At 46.6% G+C, this 22,857-nt stretch overlaps 2 protein-coding genes across 3 annotated transcripts in view; one reads left to right on the plus strand and one right to left on the minus strand.

Annotated features, from left to right (window-relative positions):
• Nucleotides 1–708: 708 nt before the first annotated feature.
• HTR6 (5-hydroxytryptamine receptor 6) lies at nucleotides 709–11,516 on the plus strand. Its single transcript, XM_036743733.1, has 5 exons — nucleotides 709–718; nucleotides 822–970; nucleotides 1,357–2,019; nucleotides 9,140–9,301; nucleotides 11,088–11,516. Exons 1-5 carry the CDS (start codon nucleotides 709–711, stop codon nucleotides 11,514–11,516), a joined length of 1,413 nt encoding a protein of 470 aa, XP_036599628.1.
• A 2,571-nt stretch (nucleotides 11,517–14,087) lies between these two features.
• The window catches only part of TMCO4 (transmembrane and coiled-coil domains 4), a 124,975-nt gene continuing 116,205 nt past the window's right edge, over nucleotides 14,088–22,857 (minus strand). For both annotated transcript variants that reach the window (XM_036746963.1, XM_036746962.1), the window contains exon 14: nucleotides 14,088–15,413. In XM_036746963.1, coding sequence (XP_036602858.1) covers nucleotides 15,003–15,413 — 411 coding nt within the window. In that variant the 3' untranslated portion in view covers nucleotides 14,088–15,002. The remainder of the gene's footprint in view (nucleotides 15,414–22,857) is intronic.

A 22,857-nucleotide genomic window follows, 5' to 3' on the forward strand; every position in this document is an offset into this window, starting at 1 on the left:
GCTATCCAGGATCCAACCCCTTATCCCATAGGGCGTGGAGCGAGGAGCAGGGATCTGGGAGCAGGAAGCGGGGAGCCAGGAGGCAGCTCCAGCTCTGCCCCCTCTCTCCCCAAATCCACGCCCCTCACCCCCACCCCCGCCCTCGGTGGCAGCGGCGCCTGTTGCAGTGGCCTGGAGCGCAGCCCAGGTAGGGGCCGGCAGCAGAGAGGCACGCGTGCGGGAGGGGACCGGGTAGGGTGCGGGACCCGGGCTCGGAAAACCCTCTCCGGGCAGTAGGGTTGGGGCGCTCAGCCACAGACCAGCTGTAACTGGCTGTGCCCCAGCGCCCGACTCCTCCTCCCTGCAGACCCATTGCGGGTTGTCCGGCCCCCTAACCCATCAGCAAGACCAGCTGCCTTGGGCTTCTGGTCTCTAACTCTAGAGATGACTCCTTAGCCCCTGCGCGCCTCAGGCCACGCCCCTTCATCCCCTGGGGAGGCATCCCCTAAGTGCGGCTGCGGGGCTGAGAGTGTAGGGGCCTCACGGCTCTCTCCAACCTGGTCCCTCTGGACCTGCGCGCCCCTGCCTCCCCTTCCCGTCCCTTTGCTGTTCCATCCTCCCTCTTTGCACCTGCTTCTCACCTTCCCGAACCTTCCTCATCACCGCGTTTCCCCCTCCCTCAGTGGCACCGTGCTGCGCGCTCCCCTTCCGCGCTGTCCTCGGCTCCGCATGCCCCTACGTACTCCTCCCTCCCCTGGCAAGCTCTTATCCTCGCTCCCAAATTCGGCTCTTCTGGTGCCTCCTCTCGGCGCGCCGCGCTCTCCTCGCGCCACCCCCCCTAGTCCATCCTAGAGCCCACGTTGCACCTCGTTCTCACCTTTATCTTCCTCCTCAACCTCGTGCTCCCCCTGCCACTGCCATTTCTTGTCCTTTTACCCCTTCATCTATAAAATGGGCCACCGATCACAGTAGAAAGCCGACTTCTCCAGGAGCTGACTCCTTGCTTGCTCAGCTTCCAGGATGCACCTTCATTGCCCTCCCAGCCACATCGCACCTCATTAACGCTTCCCTTTGGTTCTGCTTCCTCTGGACCTCGGACTCCCCCATCCCCTCATACCCCTCGGTTTACTCCGTGCATCCACCCTCGCCCCAGCCCACCTAACGGCCTACGTTTCTCCCTCGCCCTCTTTCTCAGCCCTGTGGGGGCCCCCAACATCGCCACCTTCTACCCTGTTTGCCCCCTCATCCCTTCTGCTCCACCCCCGCCCCAACTTGGTGCCTTCGTCTAGCAGGTGCCATTCATCACTGCTGCCCTCACCCATGGCCCTGGAGTTGGGTCTGGCCAACAGCAGTAGCCCGAGCTTGGGGGCTCCCGAGGGCAGCGGATGGGTGGCCGCGGTCCTGTGCATCATCATCGCCCTGACTGCGGGGGGCAACTCGCTGCTCATCCTGCTCATTTGCACGCAGCCGGCTCTACGCAGCACTTCAAACTACTTCCTCGTGTCGCTCTTCACGTCGGACCTGCTGGTGGGGCTGGTGGTGATGCCGCCGGCCATGCTCAACGAGCTGTACGGCCGCTGGGTGCTGGCACGCAGCCTTTGCCTGCTCTGGGTGGCCTTCGACGTCATGTGCTGCAGTGCCTCCATCCTCAACCTGTGCCTCATCAGCCTGGACCGCTACCTGCTCATTCTGTCTCCTCTTCGGTACAAGGGACGCATGACCCCGTACCGGGCCCTGGCCCTCATCCTGGCCGCGTGGAGCCTGGCCGCCCTGGCCTCCTTCCTGCCCACGCATATGGGCTGGCACCAGCAGCGCGGCCTGATGTCCCCCAACACCACTGCCGAGGCCCCCTGGGCTGACCTGGCCCCTGGGGGGCAGTGCCGCCTCCTGGCCAGCCTGCCCTTCGTCCTGGTGGCTTCAGGGCTCACCTTCTTTCTACCTTCTGTGGCCATCTCCTTCACTTACTGTCGGATCCTGGTGACTGCCCGAAAGCAGGCAGTGCAAGTGGCTTCCCTTGCCACCAACATGGAGGCCCTGCAGGTAACTGAGAATGCTGGGTAATGGGCCATCTTCCCCCATCATCATTCCTTCCTCTCCATCTCCAGGAGGCATAGGTCACAGAGAATCCTAAAATCGTAGGGGCTGTGCATGTCTCTTTCTGGACATTTACAGGTACAATGTTAGAATTGGAAGAAACTTTAGAACATTGAAAAATAATGGCTTGAATTTATCACAATTTGCAAAATTGCTTTCTCCATGACCCCATGAAGCTGATAAAACAAGTGTTTCCATCCTTATTTTTCAATGAGGAAACACCATTTTATAGATGAGGCCTCTAAGAAATGAAGGCAGTAGTCAGGATTTTGAACTCAGGGCAGATCCCCCCCACTCTTTCCACTAGAGATTAGACCACACAGCTTTCACATAGAGAGTAAGAACAAGCCAGAAGAGCGTCTGCTCTAAATTTCTCCATTTTGTTCAATTTCAAGGAAGAGACCCAGTTATAATCCCTGTTTCTTAGGCCACAAGCTTCTGCCCCCTAATTATTTCTGCAGCTGGTATTGGTGATGGGAGTGGAATCAGCTTCTGGCTTAGCTACACTCAGACATGGTCTCCTGATTAACCATCAAGGGGTTAAATTGTCCCTTTTTTAGGTAGGAAGATCAGTCCAACATGGGCCGGATTCTTGAATTCTATGGAGGGTGGACAGAATCCTGGGCTCCTATTGCCTCAGTTTCCTCATCTGTAAAATAGACACTGTACTTGTACTGCCTATCTCACAGGGTTTGGCGAAAATATTTTGCTAACCAAAAACCACAATAGAAATATAAAATTGCACCCCTGCTTTAAACTCCAAGCCAGGCTCCATCCTCTACACCAGAGGTGTCAAACACAGACAGAAGGCCACATGAATGGGTCCAAACCAGATGAAAATGGAATTGGGAAAAATTTAACAAAATAAATAAAAATACAGTAGAGCACAGATAATGTTAATATATGGTTTTCTAGGTCAATATGTGACCTGCAGGAATCCTTATGTATGGTTTAGTGGCTAATTGAATTTTGATATCACTGCACTACACCCCACTGCCTCAGCAGGTATTTAATAAATAAATGCTTGTTGAACTGAATTGATCTGTAATGAGATTGTGAGCAGCAGAAAGGCCCATCCTGGTTTCCTGTGGCAAAATGGATGGTGTGTTCTTTAAGCTGGACTCAGGAAGACTGACTTGAGTTCAAATACTGTCTATGACATGTGTTAGTTCTATGGCCTTGTGAGTCTCAGTTTCCTTATCTGTAAAAGAGGGATAGTAATATGTACAGTCCCTCCCTAATAGGAATGTTGTGAGGCTACATTCTAACTGGAGATAACTTGTATTGGAAAGAGGAGTAGATAAGGCAATTTGTCTCTGCTACAACCCATTTTTTCTTAAGGAAGAGTATCCTGGATTGTCAGGCCTCAACTTTCCTCCGAGACAGAGTGCTTGGATTGAACTGGACCTTTCTGAATTGGACTGGATTGAAATGAATTGGACTGGACTAGACAGGATAGCATTGGATTGGACTAGACTGGACTGGAACGGACTATATATATATGTAGCATTAGACTGGACAAGGTAGTATAAGATAGGATATGATTAAGTTGGGGTGGATTGGATGGGATTGGGCTGGCTTGGACAATATAGGATTGGCCTAGATTGGACTGGATTTGCCTGGACTCAACCAGACTTGTAAAAGGGCTGGATGTCAGGAGTGATTCAAAGGAAGCTCTTGGTTGGGCATATGTTTGGACTGGATTTTCACTAAAGTTCCCCCCAACTTTGAGATCACATGTCTTTGAGGGGATGTTCTCTGGCCCCCTCAGTTCTGATGTTCTGTGTTCCAAGGCCCTACCAGATCTGACATTCTGGGTTCTGAAGGCTCTCAGTTCTAACATTCCATGTCCTAAGGGCCCTTCCAGCTCTGGCATTCTGTTTTCTAACATCTCTTCCAGCTCTGACATTCTGAGTTCTAAGGTCCTTTCATGGTCTGAAGTTCTATGTTCTAAGATCCCTTCTAAGGCTGACATTTTAGCGGTGTGGTTCAGGGGAAAGAGTACTAGTTTGGAGTCAGGAAATAGGATTCAAATCCCACCTCTGCCACTTTGTGACCTTAGTCAAGGCACGCATCCTCCCTGGTGCTTCAGTGTCTTCATCTATAAAATGAGAAATGACCTCTAAGGTCACTTCCCGTTCTAGATCTGTGATCCTTTGTTCTAGGATTCCCAGCAGCTGTAGGTGTACAAAATTGTAGAGAGGAAATTTCAGCACCATGGACAGGACCCCTCTCTTTGGAAGGCTCCTGGGGCTGGAGGTTGTCCTAGAGGTAGAGTGAGAGAAAAGCCAAAAGGGCAGGGAGATGCAGGGAAGTGATGTCAAGGGCTCTTGGAGGTTGATGGAGTGGGACATGATAATTAGGTATGGAGTAAAAAATGAAGAATTTGAATCCTAGGTTTTGCTTCTTGCTACTTCTTGGGCAAGTCAGTTAACTTAAGCCTCAGTTTCCTCATCTGTAAATGAGGAAATTGGAATAGATTATATCCAAGAAGTCTTTCCGTTCTGATGGTCTGTGTTCTAAAATATATTCCAGTTCTGTCTTTAGATAATCTAAGGCCCTTTCTAACATGGCTTTCTGTGTTACATGATTCTGTATCATAATGTTGAGGCATTGTGGGACCCTAGGATGAGACAGGGATCTACTTCTCTACTACTGTCCACAGACAGAACGACACCTTCTCTCAGCCTCTGGAAGTGGTATTTTCCCCTTCCCATGTTCTCCCAGTTGGCTGTGACCTCTTCCTGATCCTCTCATTTCTGATTGATTGGATTGGACTGGACAGAACAGGATAATTTTCTTTCTTTCTTTCTTTCTTTCTTTCTTTCTTTCTTTCTTTCTTTCTTTCTTTCTTTCTTTCTTTCTTTCTTTCTTCCTGAACAATATTTGCTTTTTAAAAAATATTTATTTATTTTTAGTTTTCAACATTCACTTATATAAGATTTTGAGTTCTAAATTTTCTCCCTCCCTTCCCTCCCCCCTCCCCAAGACAGCATGCAATCTAATATAGGCTGTACAATCATATTAAACATATTTCCACATTAGTCATGTTGTGAAAGAAGAATCAGAAGAAAAGGGAAAAACCATAAGAAATAAAAAAGAGAGAAAATAGTATGCTTCGATGTGCATTCAGACTCCAGAGTTCTTTCTCTGGATGTGGATAGCATTTTCCATCATGAGTCTTTTGGAATTGTCTTAGATTATTGCATTGCTGAGAAAAGCTAAGTCTATCAAAGTTAGTCATCCCACAATGTTGCTGTTACTGTGTACAATGTTCTCCTGGTTCTGCTCACTTCACTCAGTGTCAGTTCATGTCAGTCTTTCCAGGTTTTTCTGAAATCTACCCGTTCATCATTTCTTATAGCACAACAGTATTCCATCACATTAATATATCACAACTTGTTCAGCCATTCCCCAGGTGATGGGCATCCCCTCAATTCCAATTCTTTGCCACCACAAAAGGAGCTGCTATAAATATTTTTGTATATGTGGGTCCTTTTCCCTTTTTTATAATCTCTTTGTGATACAGACCTGGAAATGGTATTGCTGGGTCAAAGGGTATGCACAGTTTTATAGCCCTTTGGATATAGTTCCAAATTGCTCTCCTGAATGGTTGAATTATTTCACAACTCCACCAACAATGCATTAGCCTTCCAATTTTCCCACATCTTCTCCAACATTTATCATTTTCCTATTTTGTCATGTTAGCCAATCTGAGAGGTGTGATGTAGTACCTCAGAGTTGTTTTAATTTGCATTTCTCTAATCAATAGTGATTTAGAGCATTTTTTCATGTGACTATCGGTATCTTTAATTTTTTCCTCTGAAAACTGCCTGTCCATATCCTTTGACCATTTATCAATTGGGGAATAACTTGTATTCTTATAAATTTGACTCAGTTCTCTATATATTTTAGAAATGAGATCTTTATCAGAGACACTGGTTGTAAAAAATATTTCCCAGCTTCCTGTTTCTCTTCTAATCTTGGTTGCACTGGCTTTGTTTGTGCAAAAATCTTTTAATTGAATGCAAATGAAATTATCCATTTTGCATTTCATAATGTTCTCTAGCTCTTCTTTGGTCATAAAATCTTCCCTTCTTCACAGATCTGACAGGTAAAGTATTCCTTGCTGTTCCAGTTTGCTTATAGCATTACCCTTTATCTCTAAATCATGTACCCATTTTGACCTTATCTTGGTACACAGTGTAAGATGTTGGTCTATGCCCAGTTTCTGCCATACTATTTTCCAGTTTTCCTTGCAGTTTTTGACATCCAATGAGTTCTTATCCCAGAAGCTAGAGTCTTTGGGTTGATCCAACAGTAGATTACTATAGTCATTGACTACTGTGTCTCATGTACCTAACCTATTCCACTGATCCACCACTCTATTTCTTAGCCAGTACCAAGTAGTTTTGTTGATTACTGCTTTATAATACAGTTTTAGATCTGGTACAGGTAGGCCACCTTCCCTTGCATTAATTTTCATTAATTCCCTTGATATTCTGTACCTTTTTTTTGAAGGGGAAGGCAGGGCAATTGGGGTTAAGTGACTTGCCCAAGGTCACACAGCTAGTAAGCATTTCAAATGTCTGAGGCTGGATTTGAACTCAGGTCCTCCTGACTCCAGAGCTGGTGCTCTACTCACTGCCACCTAGCTGCCCCACCTTTTGTTTTTCCAGATGAATTTTGTTATTTTTTCCTAGCTCTATAAAATATTTTTGGTAGTTTGGTTGATATGGCACTGAATAAGTAAATTAATTTAGGTAGAACTGTCATTTTTATTATATTAGCTCAGCCTACCCATGAGCAACTGATGTTTTTTCCCAATTATTTAGATCTGACTTTATTTGTGTGAAAAGTGTTTTGTAGTTGCAGAACAGGATACCTTTGGATTGGATTGTACTGGCTTGGATTTGACTGGGCTGGACTGGCTTGGACTAGGCTGGATTGGACTGTACAGGATGACTTTGGATTGGACTGGACTGGCTTGTGTTAGACTGGACTGGACTTGCTTGACCTGGACCGGATTGGATTAGCCTGGATTGGACTGGACTCCACAGGATAGGATAGCTTTGGAATGGATTAGACTGGACTGGGCTGGACAAGATTGGATTTGACTAGACTGGGCTGGACAAGATAGGGTTGGATTGGATTCATGAAAGGGCTGTATGTTAGGAATAATGCAGAGAAGACTCCCTTCCCCTCTGTGGTTCAGTTTGCTGGGGAGCTTGGTAAGAGACACCAAAATCTAGGAACCTTCCCACTCAGCTGGCCTGGAATTCCATACCTATTACCCGTAAGCATACATAATGCAACATACAAGTTGGTAGTCATTTACACAACAGTAGCTCATACTTATAAGGCACAGACAGTTTACAAAGTCTACAAGACCTAGGTTTAAGTCCTGCCTCTGACAAAGAGTAACTCTGTGACTCTGGGAAGGTCTCTTTCCTAGATGACTTCAGTGTTCTCATGTATGTGATGAAGGAATTAAAATGGATAATTTTTAAGGTCCAATCTCTGCTCTGGAGTCCACTTTGGTTTTCTCTTCTGTAAGTGAAGGGCTTGGAGTATTGGGTTCATTTTTCAGCATCACAATTTAAGAAGGACATTAATAGCTGTAAAGTGTCTTTGTCATGTAAGTATTAGTTGGAGGAGCTGGGGTTGTTTTGTTTGGAGAAGACTCAGTGGTGTGTGTGTGTGTGTGTTGATATCTAGCTCCAAGTATTTAAAAAAACTGTGTGGAAAAGGGATTTGTTCTGCCTGACCTCAGAATAAGGAAGAATGGGAAGAAATTTCAGATAAGCAGAATTAGTTCTATGTGAGGAAGTCTACTGCAAAATAATTTAGAGTATCTAAAAGTAGAAGGGGGTGGCCAGGTGGCTCCATAGTGCCTAGAGTGCTGGGCCTGGAGTCAGGAAGACTCATCTTCATGAGTTCAAATTTGGCCTCAGACACTTATTAGCTGTGTGACCCTGGGCAAGTCACTTTAACCCTGTTTGCCTCAGTTTCCTCATCTGTAAAATGATCTGGAGAAGGAAATGACAAACCACTCCAGGATCTTTGCCAAGAAAACCCCAAATGGGGTCGAAGAGAGTTGGACACGACTAAAATAACTCAACCACAGTAAAAGTCAACTAGCTTGTCTTTGGAGGCAGTGGGTTTCCTCTCACTAGAGGCCTTCAAGTGAAAATTCAGTGACTAGGTGTTGAGTTGGATTAGATGGGAAGGGAAAGGATAGGAATAAAGCATTTATTAAGTGCCTACTGTGTGTTAGGCACTGTGCAAAGCATAGCTCAGTATATTATCCCATTTGATTCTCAAAACAACTCTGGAAGGTAGGTGCTATAATTATACTGATTTCACAGTTAAGGAAACTGAGACAGGCAGAAGTTAAGTGACTTGCCTAGGATCACCCAGCTAATAAGTGCCTGAAACCAGACTGGAACTCAGATTTTCCTGACTCCAGGCCCGATGCTATCCACTGTGCTGTATGAATGAATAGAAGAGAAACAGTAGAATTAAACCCTCTTTTTTTCAGGAACATATCTCCAAGCACACAGATAAATTCCATGACAGCAAATCCAGTGGGAGTTTTTATAGATCAGAAATATTTCCAAGCTTCTTGTTTCAAAGCCATCTTCAGTGAAATACAGTTTGACCCAAAAAGCCAGAATCCAAAAGGCCACACTTAAGGATTTAGAAGGCCACATGTCGCCTTAAGGCCACAGGTGCTCCACCCCTATTGACTCTTGTGCTTCAAGACATGAAAATGAAGCTTCCACTTGTTGGCTGTACAGTCAGCATTCTGACTTGTGTTTCTACCCCCAGTGGCAGGGTTGAGATGAACTGAGCTATCCCCATTCACAAATTCCCACTTATGAGCAAGGTCATTTATGAGATGACTGGCCAGGGTCAAGGGTTAATCTGCAGATGAGGTTAGTCTGGAGTCAGGACTGGAGAGGTCTGCCTCGGGATGGTGCTAGAGGAGCATCCTCTGTGGTCAGAGTGAAGGGTCAACCTGTGCCTACCCCCCAGGATCCTCAAAGGCATGTTTCCCTTGCAGGTGCCAAGGACTCCAAATCTGGCAGTGTCAGCCTCAAGTGAGAACAGACGCTTTGCTGCCAAGCACAGCAGGAAGGCTCTGAAGGCCAGCTTGACACTGGGCATCCTTTTGGGCATGTTCTTTGTGGCATGGCTACCCTTCTTTGTAGCCAATGTGATCCAGGTAAGGCCTGAGCATTCCTGAGGGCAGGGTTTGGGGAGGAAGATGCCAAAGCCATTTAAAGCCTCAAACATGAAACAAACTCTATGGGCTTCCTTCCTGAACCAGAAATACTGGAGAGGGTGGGTGTATGGGTGATGTTCATATAGAGAGACCTGGGTTCCTTGCTGAGTAAATGTTGGTGAAAGACATTGTAGCTGGACAAGTTCCAATCAGATCCAATCAGTTCCAAACTCCAATCAGATATCCCATATAATTTCTCAAGAGGAAGTACTCTACCCTGGTCAGACCAACATCTGGAGTATGATGCTCCCTCATGGGCCCAAGAAGGACTTCACCAAGCTATAGTGTGTCTGGAGGAGGCTGCCCAGGTTGGTAAGGGTTCTAGGGAACATGCTAGATGAGGACAGGTTGAAGGAACAGGGGTTCTTTAGCTCAGAGGATACAAGAGATCAGAGGGAGAAAAGGGCATGACCGCTGCTTCTGAGTATTAGAAGAGCTGCCACATGGAAGAGGGATTAAGTTTGTTTGTTCCTGGAAGGCAGAACCAGTAGATGTGGGTGGAAGTTATAGGGGCAGAATTAGGTTTCGGGTCAGGAAGACCTTCCTACCACTGGCGCTGTCCAAAAATGGAATGGGATGTCTTGGGGAGGTAGTGGAGTGCTGAGGGAAGGATGGATGCCATTTATTAGAGATGTTACAGAGGAGATTCCTGGACCAGATGGCCCCTGAGATGGTACCTAGCTCTGACATTCTAGGGGAAATTCTGTAAAGAATCAAGAGAGGAAATTAGGGAATCTCTTTCAACCAGGCCTACAGCTAATGAGTATCCTCTATGGCTTAGGGGAAGGAGGGGGGCTTGCTGTAGGTAGGGGGATGACCTATGACTCACTGGGATAGTGGGGTCTAGAGAGAGAGGCTCTGTTGTTGATGGCTGAGTTAGTGAACCATTCTGAATGGGATTCCAGTGGCTAGACTGAGCCTGAGGAGCTGCCTCCAAGCTCAGTCTATTACTTGTCACTAGGGTAGTCACCCAGGGGTGAATGAACAGAGCATGTGCCTAGGGTGATTCCTGAACTCTAATAGCCACTTGTCCTTGAAATCTAGTTTTTCTGTTCTTATCAAACTCAGCTGTTTGATCGTTCACATGCCTTTTCTGGGGAGGCCTGATCTTTGAAACCAGATACCCCCAGGCACCAGGGAATGAGAAAAAGAAATGCATCTAAAAGTATTGGGGAAGGAAGAGGCCTGGCTGTGTGGCAAAAAGAATGACAGATTTGGAGTCAAGAGACCTGGCTCTGCCATTTGCTAGATTCATACAATGCTAGATTTCTGAGGGACCTTAGAATATGGAAGGTCCCAGCTGGGAGAGACCTTAGGATGTCAGAGCTGGGAGGGGCCTTAGAACACAGGATGTCAGAGCTGGGAGGGACCTTAGAACAGAGAATATCAGAGCTGGGAGGGGCCTTAGAACACAGAATGTCAGAGGTAGAAAGGATTTTAGAACAACTTCATAGCTGAAAGGTCCCTTAGCAAGCCCCTCATTTTGTAGATAAGGAAATTAGATGCTTGTTGATTGACTGAAGTCACTTTGTCTCAGAGTTTCACTTTCCTTATCTGTAAAATGGACATAACAGAAGTGTACTTATTAAGATCTGGCAGGATCTACTGAGTCAGTGCAGGTCGAGCATTTTGCAAAGCCCCAAGAGCCGTCCTGAGCCTCCTGTGGTCACTTACCCGGAGGCCGTGTGTGCCTTGTTCCCTTGATCCCCTCTCCTGTCCCCTGCAGACCGTGTGTGACTGTATCCCCAGAGGCTTCTTCGATGGTCTCACCTGGCTGGGCTACTGCAACAGCACCATGAACCCCATCATCTACCCACTCTTTATGAGGGACTTCAAGAGGGCCATGGCCAAGTTCGTGCCGTGTGCCCGGTGGGCCTGGGATCGAAGGACTAGTCTCATCTCGCTCTCCATGCGAAATTCCCACAGTGGGCCCCCCCAGTTCATCCCCCAGGTGGGCTTCTCCTTGCAGCACAGGATGACCCTCCCCGGAGAGGTGGACTCTGGGACCTCGGCCCTGCAGGTCACTGAGCAGCCCCAGGAGGAAGCCAAGCCCGGCCACTCCCCACCCACGGGCACCGATGCCGTCAGCCTCTTTGACATGGACTCCGTGGAGCCTGAGCTAAAGCTCTATCCACTCAATGCCCCCACGGACTGAGCCCTGAAGTCAGAGCCTGCTGGGCCTTGCTCCCTTGGGCTCGATGGCCAGGGAAGCAAGATCCTCCATTCCCCTGCCCTTGCCCACGGCAAGAAGCCTACCCCTTCCATCTCATCCGTGTGGTGGAGACACGTTCACTGAGCTGTTCCTACTCTCCCACCCAGACACATCTGTGAGGTTTCTTGCCAGAGAGCAGCTTGTTCTGGGTGAAGCTAGGTTGAGTATAATCTGCCTTGACTATGTTGGGAGGTGGTATGGATTGGGAAGTAGATGTGGGGACCTCAGGGAACCTCCGGGCTGAGGAGGAGCCGGTGGTCACCGTCCTCCATTAAAACCCCTAGTGAGGGAAAGAAACAGTCTCTGCCCTCGGGGAGCCTCTGAGGCTGTGTCCTCAAGTGGTGGGGGCTGGCAAGCTCTGTCCCTGGGATCCCTCAGTCTTATGGGGGAAAGAGTCTTAACTTGGGGTGGAGGAGGGGAACCACAGTCGTTCCTGCTCCGGTCAGTGGGTCAGGGTGGGGGTGGGGGTAGGAGTCCAGGCTAAGGGAGGAGAAAGAACACAAACTACTGAATCCCCAATCAGAGCAAGGCTGGCCCTGAGACATTCTCCACCTCCATACTGAGTGCAAGAGAAGTGAGGCCTGGATCATGGGGATCTGGCCACAGGAAGCCAAGGGGAAGGCGCTTCAGCCACTAAGTTCCATAACAAGGAGGCCAAGGCCAGCTCTTTTTTAAAAAATTATTTCAAGGTGGGAAGGCAGGGCAATTGGGGTTAAGTGACTTGCCCAAGGTCACACAGCTAGTAAGTGTATCAAGTGTCTGAGGCTGGATTTGAACTCAGGTCCTCTCTGACTCCAGGGCTGGTGCTCTATTCCCTGTGCCACCTAGCTGCGCCAGTTTTTTTTTTATTCTATGGCCAGTTCTTCTGAAGCTCCAGTAGAGTTTTGGGTGCTATGTATGTGTGCCACCCTGCCCCCCCACAAGCCCGTGTGTACTTGAGGCTGGTGGAGTTCATCTGGATCAATTGTTAATGAGGGAAGAGTTTTTGGAGAAAGTTTGTCTTCAGCATGTTTGGCAAGGAGAGGACAGCATGGTGTGTAGTATCGAGTACTGGACTAGGAGTCAGAAGACCTAGGTTCCAGTCCTGGCTCCTGCTCCCTCTTAGCTGCATGTAGGCATTCTTCTCTAAGCCTCAGCTGTTTCATCTGTAACATGGGGATAATCATTACTGGCTCTGCCTACCTCAGAGGACTGCTGTGTGGACTGTTTTGCAAACTACAAAGAGCCGGTTAAGGGGAGCCAGCATGGCTGCGGCACTACTTCTCACAGATGCAAGCTCAGCCAAAAGGCTGGGGTGTACTGGGTGTGGGCTTGGCTTATATGGAGGTGAGGAACAGGGAGGAAAATGCAGAGGGGGTGGCAACGGGCCCTGCTCTGCTGAGAACTACCTGTGCCACTTAGGACAAGTTACTAGGACCTGTGGGATCTCACACCTTTTACCTGTGAAAAGTAGGGCACTGAGATGTGGTCTTCTGTGTTCTAAATTCCTGAGCTCCAGCATCCTGTGTTCTAAGGTCTCTCCCAGCCCTCATATTCCATGCTTTCAAATACCTCCCAGCTCTAACATTCTATGCTCTAAACTCCCTCTCAGCCCCGATGTTCTGTGTTCTAAGGGTACCTTCCCAGCCCTGACATGCTGTGTTGTAAAGCCCCTCCCAGCTCTGACATTTTGTGTTCTCAGGCCTCTCCCAGCTCTGACATTCTGTGTCCTAAGGGCCCTCCTAACTCTGACATTCTAGGTTCTAAGGGCCCTCCCAGCTCTGACATCCTGTGTTCTAAGGCTCCATCCAGCTCTGATATCCTGTGTTCTCAGGCCCTCCCAGCTCTGACATCCTGTGTTCTAAGGCTCCATCCAGCTCTGATATCCTGTGTTCTCAGGCCCTCCCAGCTCTGACATCCTGTGTTCTCAGGCCCCTCTCAGCTCTGACATCCTGTGTTCTAAGGCCCCTCTCAGCTCTGACATTCTGTGTTCTCAGGCCCCTCTCAGCTCTGACATCCTGTGTTCTAAGGCCCCTCTCAGCTCTGACATTCTGTGTTCTCAGGCCCCTCCCAGCTCTGACATCCTGGGTTCTAAGGCCCCTCCCAGCTCTGACATCGTGTGTTCTAAGGTCCCTCCCAGCTCTGACATCCCGTGTTCTCAGGCTCCTTCCAGCTCTGACATCCTGTGTTCTAAGGCCCCTCTCAGCTCTGACATTCTGTGTTCTCAGGCCCCTCCCAGCTCTGACATTCTGGGTTCTAAGGCCCCTCCCAGCTCTGACATTCTGGGTTCTAAGGCCCCTCCCAGCTCTGACATCCTGTGTTCTAAGGCCCCTCCAGCTCTGACATCCTGTGTTCTCAGGCCTCTCTCAGCTCTGACATTCTAGGTTCTCAGGCCCCTCTCAGCTCTGACATTCTGTGTTCTCAGGCCCCTCCCATGTCTGACATCCTCTGCTCTAAGCCTTGCCTTAGCTCTAATACACTATCAGCCGTAAGGCCCAGTGACCTGTGGAAGTAGATAATTACAGACCATCTTCACCCTTTTCCAATTTTCAGTTTAATATTTTCTCCATCTGCCTTCTAACCACAGCTGCTCCTCCCTTTGATCTTTCCCTCTTCCTCTGTAGACACTGACTGCCAGTTGACCTTCTGGGCCTCAGTTTCTCATCAGAGAGGCATCCCTGACCTTCCTTCCTCTCTCCCTCCCTCCCTCCTTCTCAGAGATGTTGAGAGGTACAAGGGAGACTTTGAAAGCCCTTGATGAGTGAAATGTGACCTCTGTATAAGGGATTATATTTCCCACATCCCCGCTCCAGGAAATCCTTGCCTGGCATCACTCATCTCTAGTCACCAGCTTGAGAACTCCATGTACACAGTGTTGGTAGGCAGTTTTCCCAACAGCAGGAAGGGCACGTCTATGATTGCCCTTTCCCGTCTAGATGTTCCCTGTCCCAAGGAATCATCTCTCGGGTCCCTAAGTTGCTGCGATGTACAAGTACTAGCCACAGGCAGTGAAGATGAAACAAGAGAAGCAGATACGGCTCAACAGAGGTACAATATGAGTCTCTCCTCATACCCACTCTGACCCCAGGATCATCTCCATCTTTCTCAGCTGGACCGTCCATCTGATATTGGCAGGAAGTATGAGAAATGTCTGATTGGCTTGACGGTCTTGAATATCTCTGATTAGCTGACCTATAAAAAGCTCTCTGAACCCAAGCCTATAACAAGTTCTCGTTTCTTTGAGCCCCTCACCTTCTGGTTCCTTGAGAACTTCTGCTTTCTCAGAGTCAAAGATCTTCAAAACTCTCTCTGGCTCCAGAACAGCCAATGCCCCCGAGCAAACACCTCCCCTTACCTGGCTCTGCCAGGGGGTAGATGGTGGGGGAAGGGCGATAGAAGGAGAATTCCAGGGAGAGTCCGGGGACAGCGGTGTCTTCCACTTTCCCCAGGTCAGTCGAGCTCGGAGCTGCCTAGCTCATTATTGTTGGCACAGTCTGGGCAGCCCAGTGGGTTTGGGCCTAGGATGTGGCTGCAGACAGTGGAGCAGTCTACACGGCTGGCCTCGTCTAGGCTCTGGGGCTGGCAGGGTTCAGGCTCAGGGGAGACTCTGAGATGGCCTGTGACTTTACTGTCCTGGCTCGGGGCAGGGTCCTGGGCCTGGCAGCCGGGGTGGGTGGTCTCCATGGGGTCTGTGGCTGCATTCTCTTTTGGAGGCTCCGAGGCTTCTGGCTGTGGCTCCTCTCTGCCCTGGAGGCTGGGAGCGATGGAGAAAATCTTGTCTCCTGGACTGTCTTTGGTGCGAATCCCCACGGCCTTCAGGATGGTGTCCATTTTCTTCATGTAGTCCAGGTGGCCACTGACCTGCAACGAACACATTGAGCAGCATGGGAGGGCAGAAAGAACTCTGGGACCGGAGTCAGGAAAGCCCTGGGTTCCAGTCCTGCCTCCAGTCCTTAACAGCAAGGTCACTGTGGCAAGTCACTTCACTTGTCTCAGTCTCAGTTTCCCCATCTGTAAAACACAGATAACAATACTATTCTTGCCTACCTCAGGAGGCTACAATGAGAATCAAATAAGAGAAACGGTGCGGCAGATGGGTAACGGGACTGGGATTCAGGGAGATCTGGGTCTGAACTCTGCTCTCTATATGCACTACCCTGTGACCCTGGGTAAGTCATTTAATTTCTCTCAGCCTTAGACTTCTTTTGTGAAGTGAGGATAAAAATAACACCTGCCTCATATGGTTTATTGTGAGGAGAAAATGAGAAAATGTATGTTATGCCCTATGCCAACCTGAAAGAGGCTGCATGGTGCAGTGGAGAGAGAGACAGAGAGAGAGAGACAGAGAGAGAGAGAGAGAGAGAGAGAGAGAGAGAGAGAGAGAGAAGAGAGAGGAGAGAGGGAGGGGAGGAGAGAGAGAGAGAGAGGGAGAGAAAAAGAGAGGGAGAGAGAGAAACAGAGAAAGAGGGGGGGAGAGAGGGGGAGAGAGAGCAAGGGGGAGAGAGGGAGGGAGGGAAAGAGAGAGGGGGAGGGGGGGAGGGAGAGAAGAAGGGGAGGGGGGGAGAGAGAGAGAGAGAGGGAGAGAGAGAGAGAGAGAGAGAGAGAGAGAGAGAAAGAGAAAGAGAGAGAGAAGGAGGGAAGGTTATCCCTGAATTCTGGTTTCTGACCTACTTATTAGCTGTGTGACCCAGGGGAAGCCCCTTAACCTCTCTGTGCCCCAAACAAAGCTTTAAGACTATAACTTTTGAAAATTAACCTTTTCCCCAACAAAAAAGCATTTATTTTCTCTTCCCACTCCCCCACCCCCACTGGAAAAGGAAAAAAGAAAAACCCCTGGAATAAATACATACAGTCAAGCAAACCAAATTCCCTGCAACGACCATGTCCAAATATGTGTGTTCCATTTTGCCCTGAGTCTATCTCCTCTCTGCCACAGAAGGTGAGTGAGGAATATTCATTGGTCCTTTGAAATCATGGTATATCATCATTGATCAGGGTTTCTTAGACTGAGTTACAAAGGAAGTGCCAATCTGCATTGTTAGGAGGAGATTCCTCATTGGGAATTCCCAGCCTAGACCATTAAACTCACAATCACAGATCCAGTCCGAAAAGCCTCATTATTATTATTTGAATGTACTATATAAATGGTAGCTATTATTATAATAATATTAGGTAAGCTGATCCAGCCCCGCCCATGGGGACTCAGTACCCCTCCTCCTTCCCAACCACCGAATCCTTTTCCCTTTTCTATTCTAGCCTCATAAAAAGAGCCCTGGGCTTGGAGAAGGTGGGAATTGGGTTGGGAACCTGCCTCTGCCACCAGCTGTGTGACCCTGGGCCAGGCTCTTCACTTCTCTCTGGGCATCAGTTTCCTCATTTGTTAAATGGGCATCGTAAGAGCTCCTACCTCACAGGGCTGTTGTGAGGATTAAATAAAATACTATCTGTGAAGCACCTTGCAAACCTTAAAGTGTTAAATAAATGTGTGAATGGTCATGTTGTGGTTATTCATGATGTATAAAAAGTTCAAGAGATGTAATTTCTGGGTAATCATTTGATTAATTATGCTAGCAGATGATCCATAAGAGGGGTCAGTGGCACTCTAGAATGCCAGAGACCCTTCATGGAACCCACTCAATGGCTTATATGCCCTCGGAAGAGTGGATGTTCCTGAGGATGGCAGGATTAGTGAGAATGAAAATTATAATGAGAGGTGGGCTTATTCTAATGAGGGGCATGGGGAAGGGCACTCTGATCACTCAGTCTCACTTAATCTTGGACATAGAGACTCCTCTCTTATCCAGGCTAGTCCTCCCTAGGGCAATCCAGACAAAAGGGAGTCCCCCTCTGCTCAGACAGGCTGACTAAAACACATTGAGCCGGATTTCACCTGACTAGAATCTCTTTGTGAGGTTTTTCTAGTTGGGCCCCGCGACGACTCTACCCAGATAAGATGGTCCAGGTGGGGTAAATTTTGGGGCAAGGTCAGAGATCTCCCCAATAATTTGTTATTTACTAATCATTTCTCTCATATTACTATGAATGTGGAGTACAGGTAGAGGAGGCGGTGCTTTGACCTGGGAGAAAGGAGTGGGGAGAGTGTGAGGCCTCCTGTTGCTTCAGATCTGAAGAGTTAAGTGGGGAGAGAGTGAGGGTGGGGGACATAACATGACCTACCAACAGGTGGTTGGGTCATGGGGTCATAGGAATCAGGGCTGGAAATGACCTTGGCGATCATTTGACCCAATCTCCTCATTTTGCAAAGGAGGAAACAGGCTCAGAGGAAGGAAATGATCTAAGCAAGGTCATACGACTAAGAAAGAAACAGAGCAGGCACAATCCCCCTAAATGCTAGTACTTTCCTTCTGTTGATTATCTCCTATCTATCCTGTCTATAGTTGAACATGGCTGTTTGCCTGTTGTCCTCCCCATTAGACTGGGAGCTCCTTGAGATCAGGGACTGTCTTTTGCCTTTTTTATATCCCCAGATCTTAGCACATAGTAGGTGCTTAATAAATGCTTGTTAACCGACGGACTGGCTGACCTAGACCCTCTGCCCTTAAGTCCAGAGATCTTTCTACTACGTCATGATATGTGACTTTCACTTCTGACTGATCTTCCAGGGGACTGTGGTAAGACCGTGTGTTAGGATCCAGAGGAGTCTTGATCCAGCGTGAAACTCTGGTAAAGCTCCTAAAAAAATATTCCAGAGGGAACCATGATCAAGAAAACAAAGAGAGGTATCGATAAAGTCCTCCATTCAGGCCAGGGTTGCACAAAAAGACTGCCGGAATCCTGGATAAGCTCTGAATGGAGACAAGCCAGGCTAGGCAGGAGGCAAGAAATGCAGGAGAGAGGGTCAGACCTGTGGCCCGCCAGAGCCACAGCTGGCTCACACCCAGGCAGTGAACACCAAAGTCATGGAAGAAAGGGCCAGGGCAACACCTGAGATGTAAAGCTTCTGGGTCCTGAAGGAGGCCTGCTACCAGCAAAATTAACAACATCTAGACAACGCCTGTTAGGATAGAGCCAACTCTAGGTTCTAAACTATTCAAGAGAAGGACACAGAGAAAGAGAAAAGGCCATGACCTTGGAGCCTTCAGGAGACTAAGCTAAAATGCAGGGATTTCTGCTGTGGGCAAGGGCTCGGTCTTAGCCCTCACATCTAGGATCAAGCAAAGTCTTTCCTCCTTCTTACACCATTCAAGAGCGTGATAGGAAGCAGAATGTGACCCTAGTAGAAAGTCCCAATCTAAAAACGGTCCCTGGAGGTATGAGTAAACAGAAGAAAGTTGCCAAATGCTATAAAGAAATATATAAATTGAGAGGCACCCAAAGGGCAAACTCAGAAGAAGAGATAATTATACAACAAATCCAAGCTGAGCCTCAGAGGAGAAAAAAAAAAGTCTTGGCCACAAGGACTACCTGGAGGAAATGAAATGAGAACTACAAAAAAGGAACATTAAGGGAAAGGATAGTTAGGGAGGGAATAATAGTGAGAAGAATGAATAGTTTATTACAGATGGTGGTGAGTCATACCTCCAAACTGAACTTTCTGAAAATTAGAACAGGTCAAAAAGACAGCAACAAACCCAGGAGACAATAAAAATATTAAAATGAAATCAAAAGATTAAAAGAAAGCCAGAAAGAAATGTCAAGTGTGTACTATCAAAAAATGGACAAACGGTCAAGAATACCAAAGGAACTATGGAAAAAAAATGCAGTACCAGATCTTAAAGTGCATTATAAGGCAGTAATTATCAAAACTATCTGGTGCTGGCTAAGAAATAGAAAGATAGAAAAGTGGAACAGAGTAGACATACAATCTACAACCCCAAATAAATATAGTAACCTGGTGTTTGACAAGTGTAAAGACTTGAGTTTTGGGGATAAGAATTCATTATTCAGTAAAAATTGATGGGAAAACTAGAAAGCAGTCTGGCAAAAATTGGTCATCGACCAATATCTTACACTATTTATCAAGATAAGGTCAAAATCGATACATGACCTAAAAATAAAGGGAGATATTACAAGAAAATTTGAAGAATATAGAACATACTACCTATCAGACTTACAGACAGGTGAACAATTTACGAATAGACAAAAGATAGAGAGTGTTGTGAGATTGTAAAATGGATAATTTTGATTATATTAAATTAAAACATTTTTGTACAAATAAAACAAATGTGGCCAACATCAGAAGGAAAGCAGAAAACTGGGAAAAAAATTTAGACAGTTCCTTAGATAAAGGTCTCATCTCAAATATATAAAGAACTTTGTCAAATCTATAAGAATGGCAGCCATTCCTCAATTGATAAATGATCAAAGGATATGAATAGACAGTTTTCCAATGAAGAAATTAAAAGAATTTATAATCATATAAAATGCTCTAAATTATTATTGATTAGAGAAATGCAAATTAAAACAACCTCGACATATCATTTTACATCTATCAGATTGGCTAAAATGATAGAAAAGAAAAGTGACAAAGATTGGAGAGGATGTGGAGAAATTGGGACCTTAATTCATTGTTGGTAGATCTGTGAGCTGATCCAGTCATTTTGGAGAGAGACTTGGAATTATGCCCAAAGAGTTATTAAACTGCACCCTATACCCTTTGACCCAGCACCATTAGGTCTGTTTCCAAAGATGATTAGGGAAAATGGAAAAGAACTTCTATATTCTAAAATATTTATAGCAGCTCTCTTTGTGGTGGCAAAGAACTGGAAACTGAGGGTTTGCCCCTCAATTGGGGAATGGCTATCCAAATTGTGGTATATGTTCATGATGGAATATTACTCTGCTATAAGAAGCTCAATTATTTTTGAAAAGCATGGAGAGACTTCCACAAAATGATAAAGAGTGAAATGAGCACAACCAAGAGAACACTGTATACAGTAACAGTAGTATTGCTTTAAGAACAACTCTGAACAACCAATTCATTCTATTATAAATACCCAAATTAACTGCAAAGATCCTACAAAGAAAGATGACGTTTGAATTCAGAAAAACAACTGACAAACATAATACATATTTGTATATGTCTACATGTATGTATACACATCCACACGTGTAGATATGTATGTGTATATATTATGTATATATATATATATATACACACACACATATATACACTTACATACAGATTTGTGTCTAATGGGTTGGGGAGAAGTGGAAAGAAAGAAAGTCACAAGTTAAATTTGTTGCATATTTGAATGGAATAGTAAGTTGTACATAATACATCTGCAATTTCAGGTGCAATCCTCTGTTTTTCTATCCCACTTTGTTGTGGAAATACTTGTCTTACTTCTTAAGTTCAGGATAAAATAAATAAAATAAAATAAAAAACAAACAAAAAACCAATAGACCTGGAAAACAGGTGGAGAGATTATTTAAAAATTATCAGATGATCTGAATATCATGACTAAAAAAAAAGCCTAGCTACCATATTTTAAGAAACCATAAGTGAAAACTGCCCAGTTCTATTAGAACCAGAAGGCAAAAAGAGAAAAAAGAAAGAATGCGCTGGTCAATTCCAACCCTCCCCCTCACCTCCCATTCCCCTAAAATCCCCAACCCAAACCAAAAGAAAACCTTTTAGGAACATCGTAGGCAAAAAGTCACAGTTATAATTACATTTGACAGCTGTGACTATAAGGAAGAGGGATTGTGGGATAAGATAAAATTATAACCAGAGCTGGAAGGGATCTTAGAGGGTCATCAAATCCAGTTCCCCCTTCCCACCCCTGCTAGTTTTACAGATGAGGAAACTGAGGCTGAGAGAGGTTAAGTGACTAGCCCATGGTCACATAACAAGTAAATCTCTGAGGCAGGATCTGAACTTTGGTCTTCCTGATAAGTTCAGTGCTTTGTCTACTGAGCCACCTAGCAGCCCCTATGTCATCTGTTTTAGGGCAAGTATATGCCGGTCTAAGTGCAGTATTAAGATCTGGAAGGAATGAAATAATGAGGTAGATCATAATTTTAAGAAATCTCTTTTATCAAATGTACATGCTTGGCAAGAGCATAAACTGATAGACGTAGCACCCAGGTCGATCACAATCACAGCCCACAAGTAATAAAAAGTCTGACAGATCTGAAGAGCTACACCTCCTTTCAAGGTGATTTTATGGGATTCACCAAAAACCAGGCCTTAACGTAACTTGCTCATTCCTGTTCTATGTCTCAATGTCTGAAGCACATGTTCTTTCAGTCACTAATGCTGTGTGGCCTAGTCAGCTCCTTGAGGTCCAAGGCTTGGGCAGAATGAATAATGGCCAAGTCTTCATCAGTCCATGCGGCAGTAAGGGATGGGGGAATGGGAGGAGCTCAGAGCATGGAGAGAAGGCAGGTGAAGGGATGGGGCTATGAAAACCCCATCTGAGGTCCTACTCCACTCCTGCACCCTCTTCTCCCAGGTTGTCCTCAAGAGGACTGTCGGTGATGCCCTTCAGTCAAGAGAAAGAATCAAGTGGAAGCTCACTTGATACTTAGGCTGACTATGTGAAGTTTGGGTAGCCCAAGGATTAATAGCCCCTTTTTAAAGATGAGGAAACAGAGGTTCAGAGAGATGAAGTCAAGTGCCTAGGGTCATGCAAGGGGGATATGGCAAATCTGGGATTCCTCTCCTCCTCCTCCTTCTTCTTCTACTTCTCCTTCTTCTTCTTTGTACTCTATGATTTCATGCCACAGTGAAGCTCCTGTTAAGTGAACTGGGCAAGTCCAATGCTTACCCATCCAAAGTTAGGTCTTTCCTTTATGGGGAAGCTTGGATGCCTCCTTGGAAATGTCCTTTTGCATCCTGTAGATACCCTTGTTTGGGGAAGCAAGACAAGTAGGGCCAGGGAGGCCAGTGGGGGGAAAACCAAACCAAGGGTCAACAGACTTGGGTTTGAGGCCTATCCTGACACTTACTAACTGACTTGGACAAGTCATTTCACCTCTCTGAGCCTTAGTCTCCTCATACGAAAGATGGGGCTAATAGTCCTTGCACTATTTACTTCAAAGGGCTGTTGTGAATGTAAACCACCCTCACCCTTTACCTCTCTCCCTGTTCTCCAGAGGCAACCAGACTGGTGCAAATGACAGCCAGGCATCTTGGGAGCCATAGTCCCTTCCCCCAAACTCCCAACCCAGGAAACTGAATTGTTTCCATTTGAATTGTCTTAGGAAGATTCTGGATATGGCCTGGCAAAATAAGGTACTGGGCACTGAGGTCCTTTCTCTAGCTGAACTGCCAAGCATTCAAACTCTACTGCAGAACATGGGCTGACCATGTTCAAATGTCAAATGTACGTTTGCCTAA

This window comes from Trichosurus vulpecula, chromosome 2 (assembly GCF_011100635.1).
Source record: "Trichosurus vulpecula isolate mTriVul1 chromosome 2, mTriVul1.pri, whole genome shotgun sequence".
In the NCBI taxonomy this organism is placed as follows: domain Eukaryota; kingdom Metazoa; phylum Chordata; class Mammalia; order Diprotodontia; family Phalangeridae; genus Trichosurus; species Trichosurus vulpecula.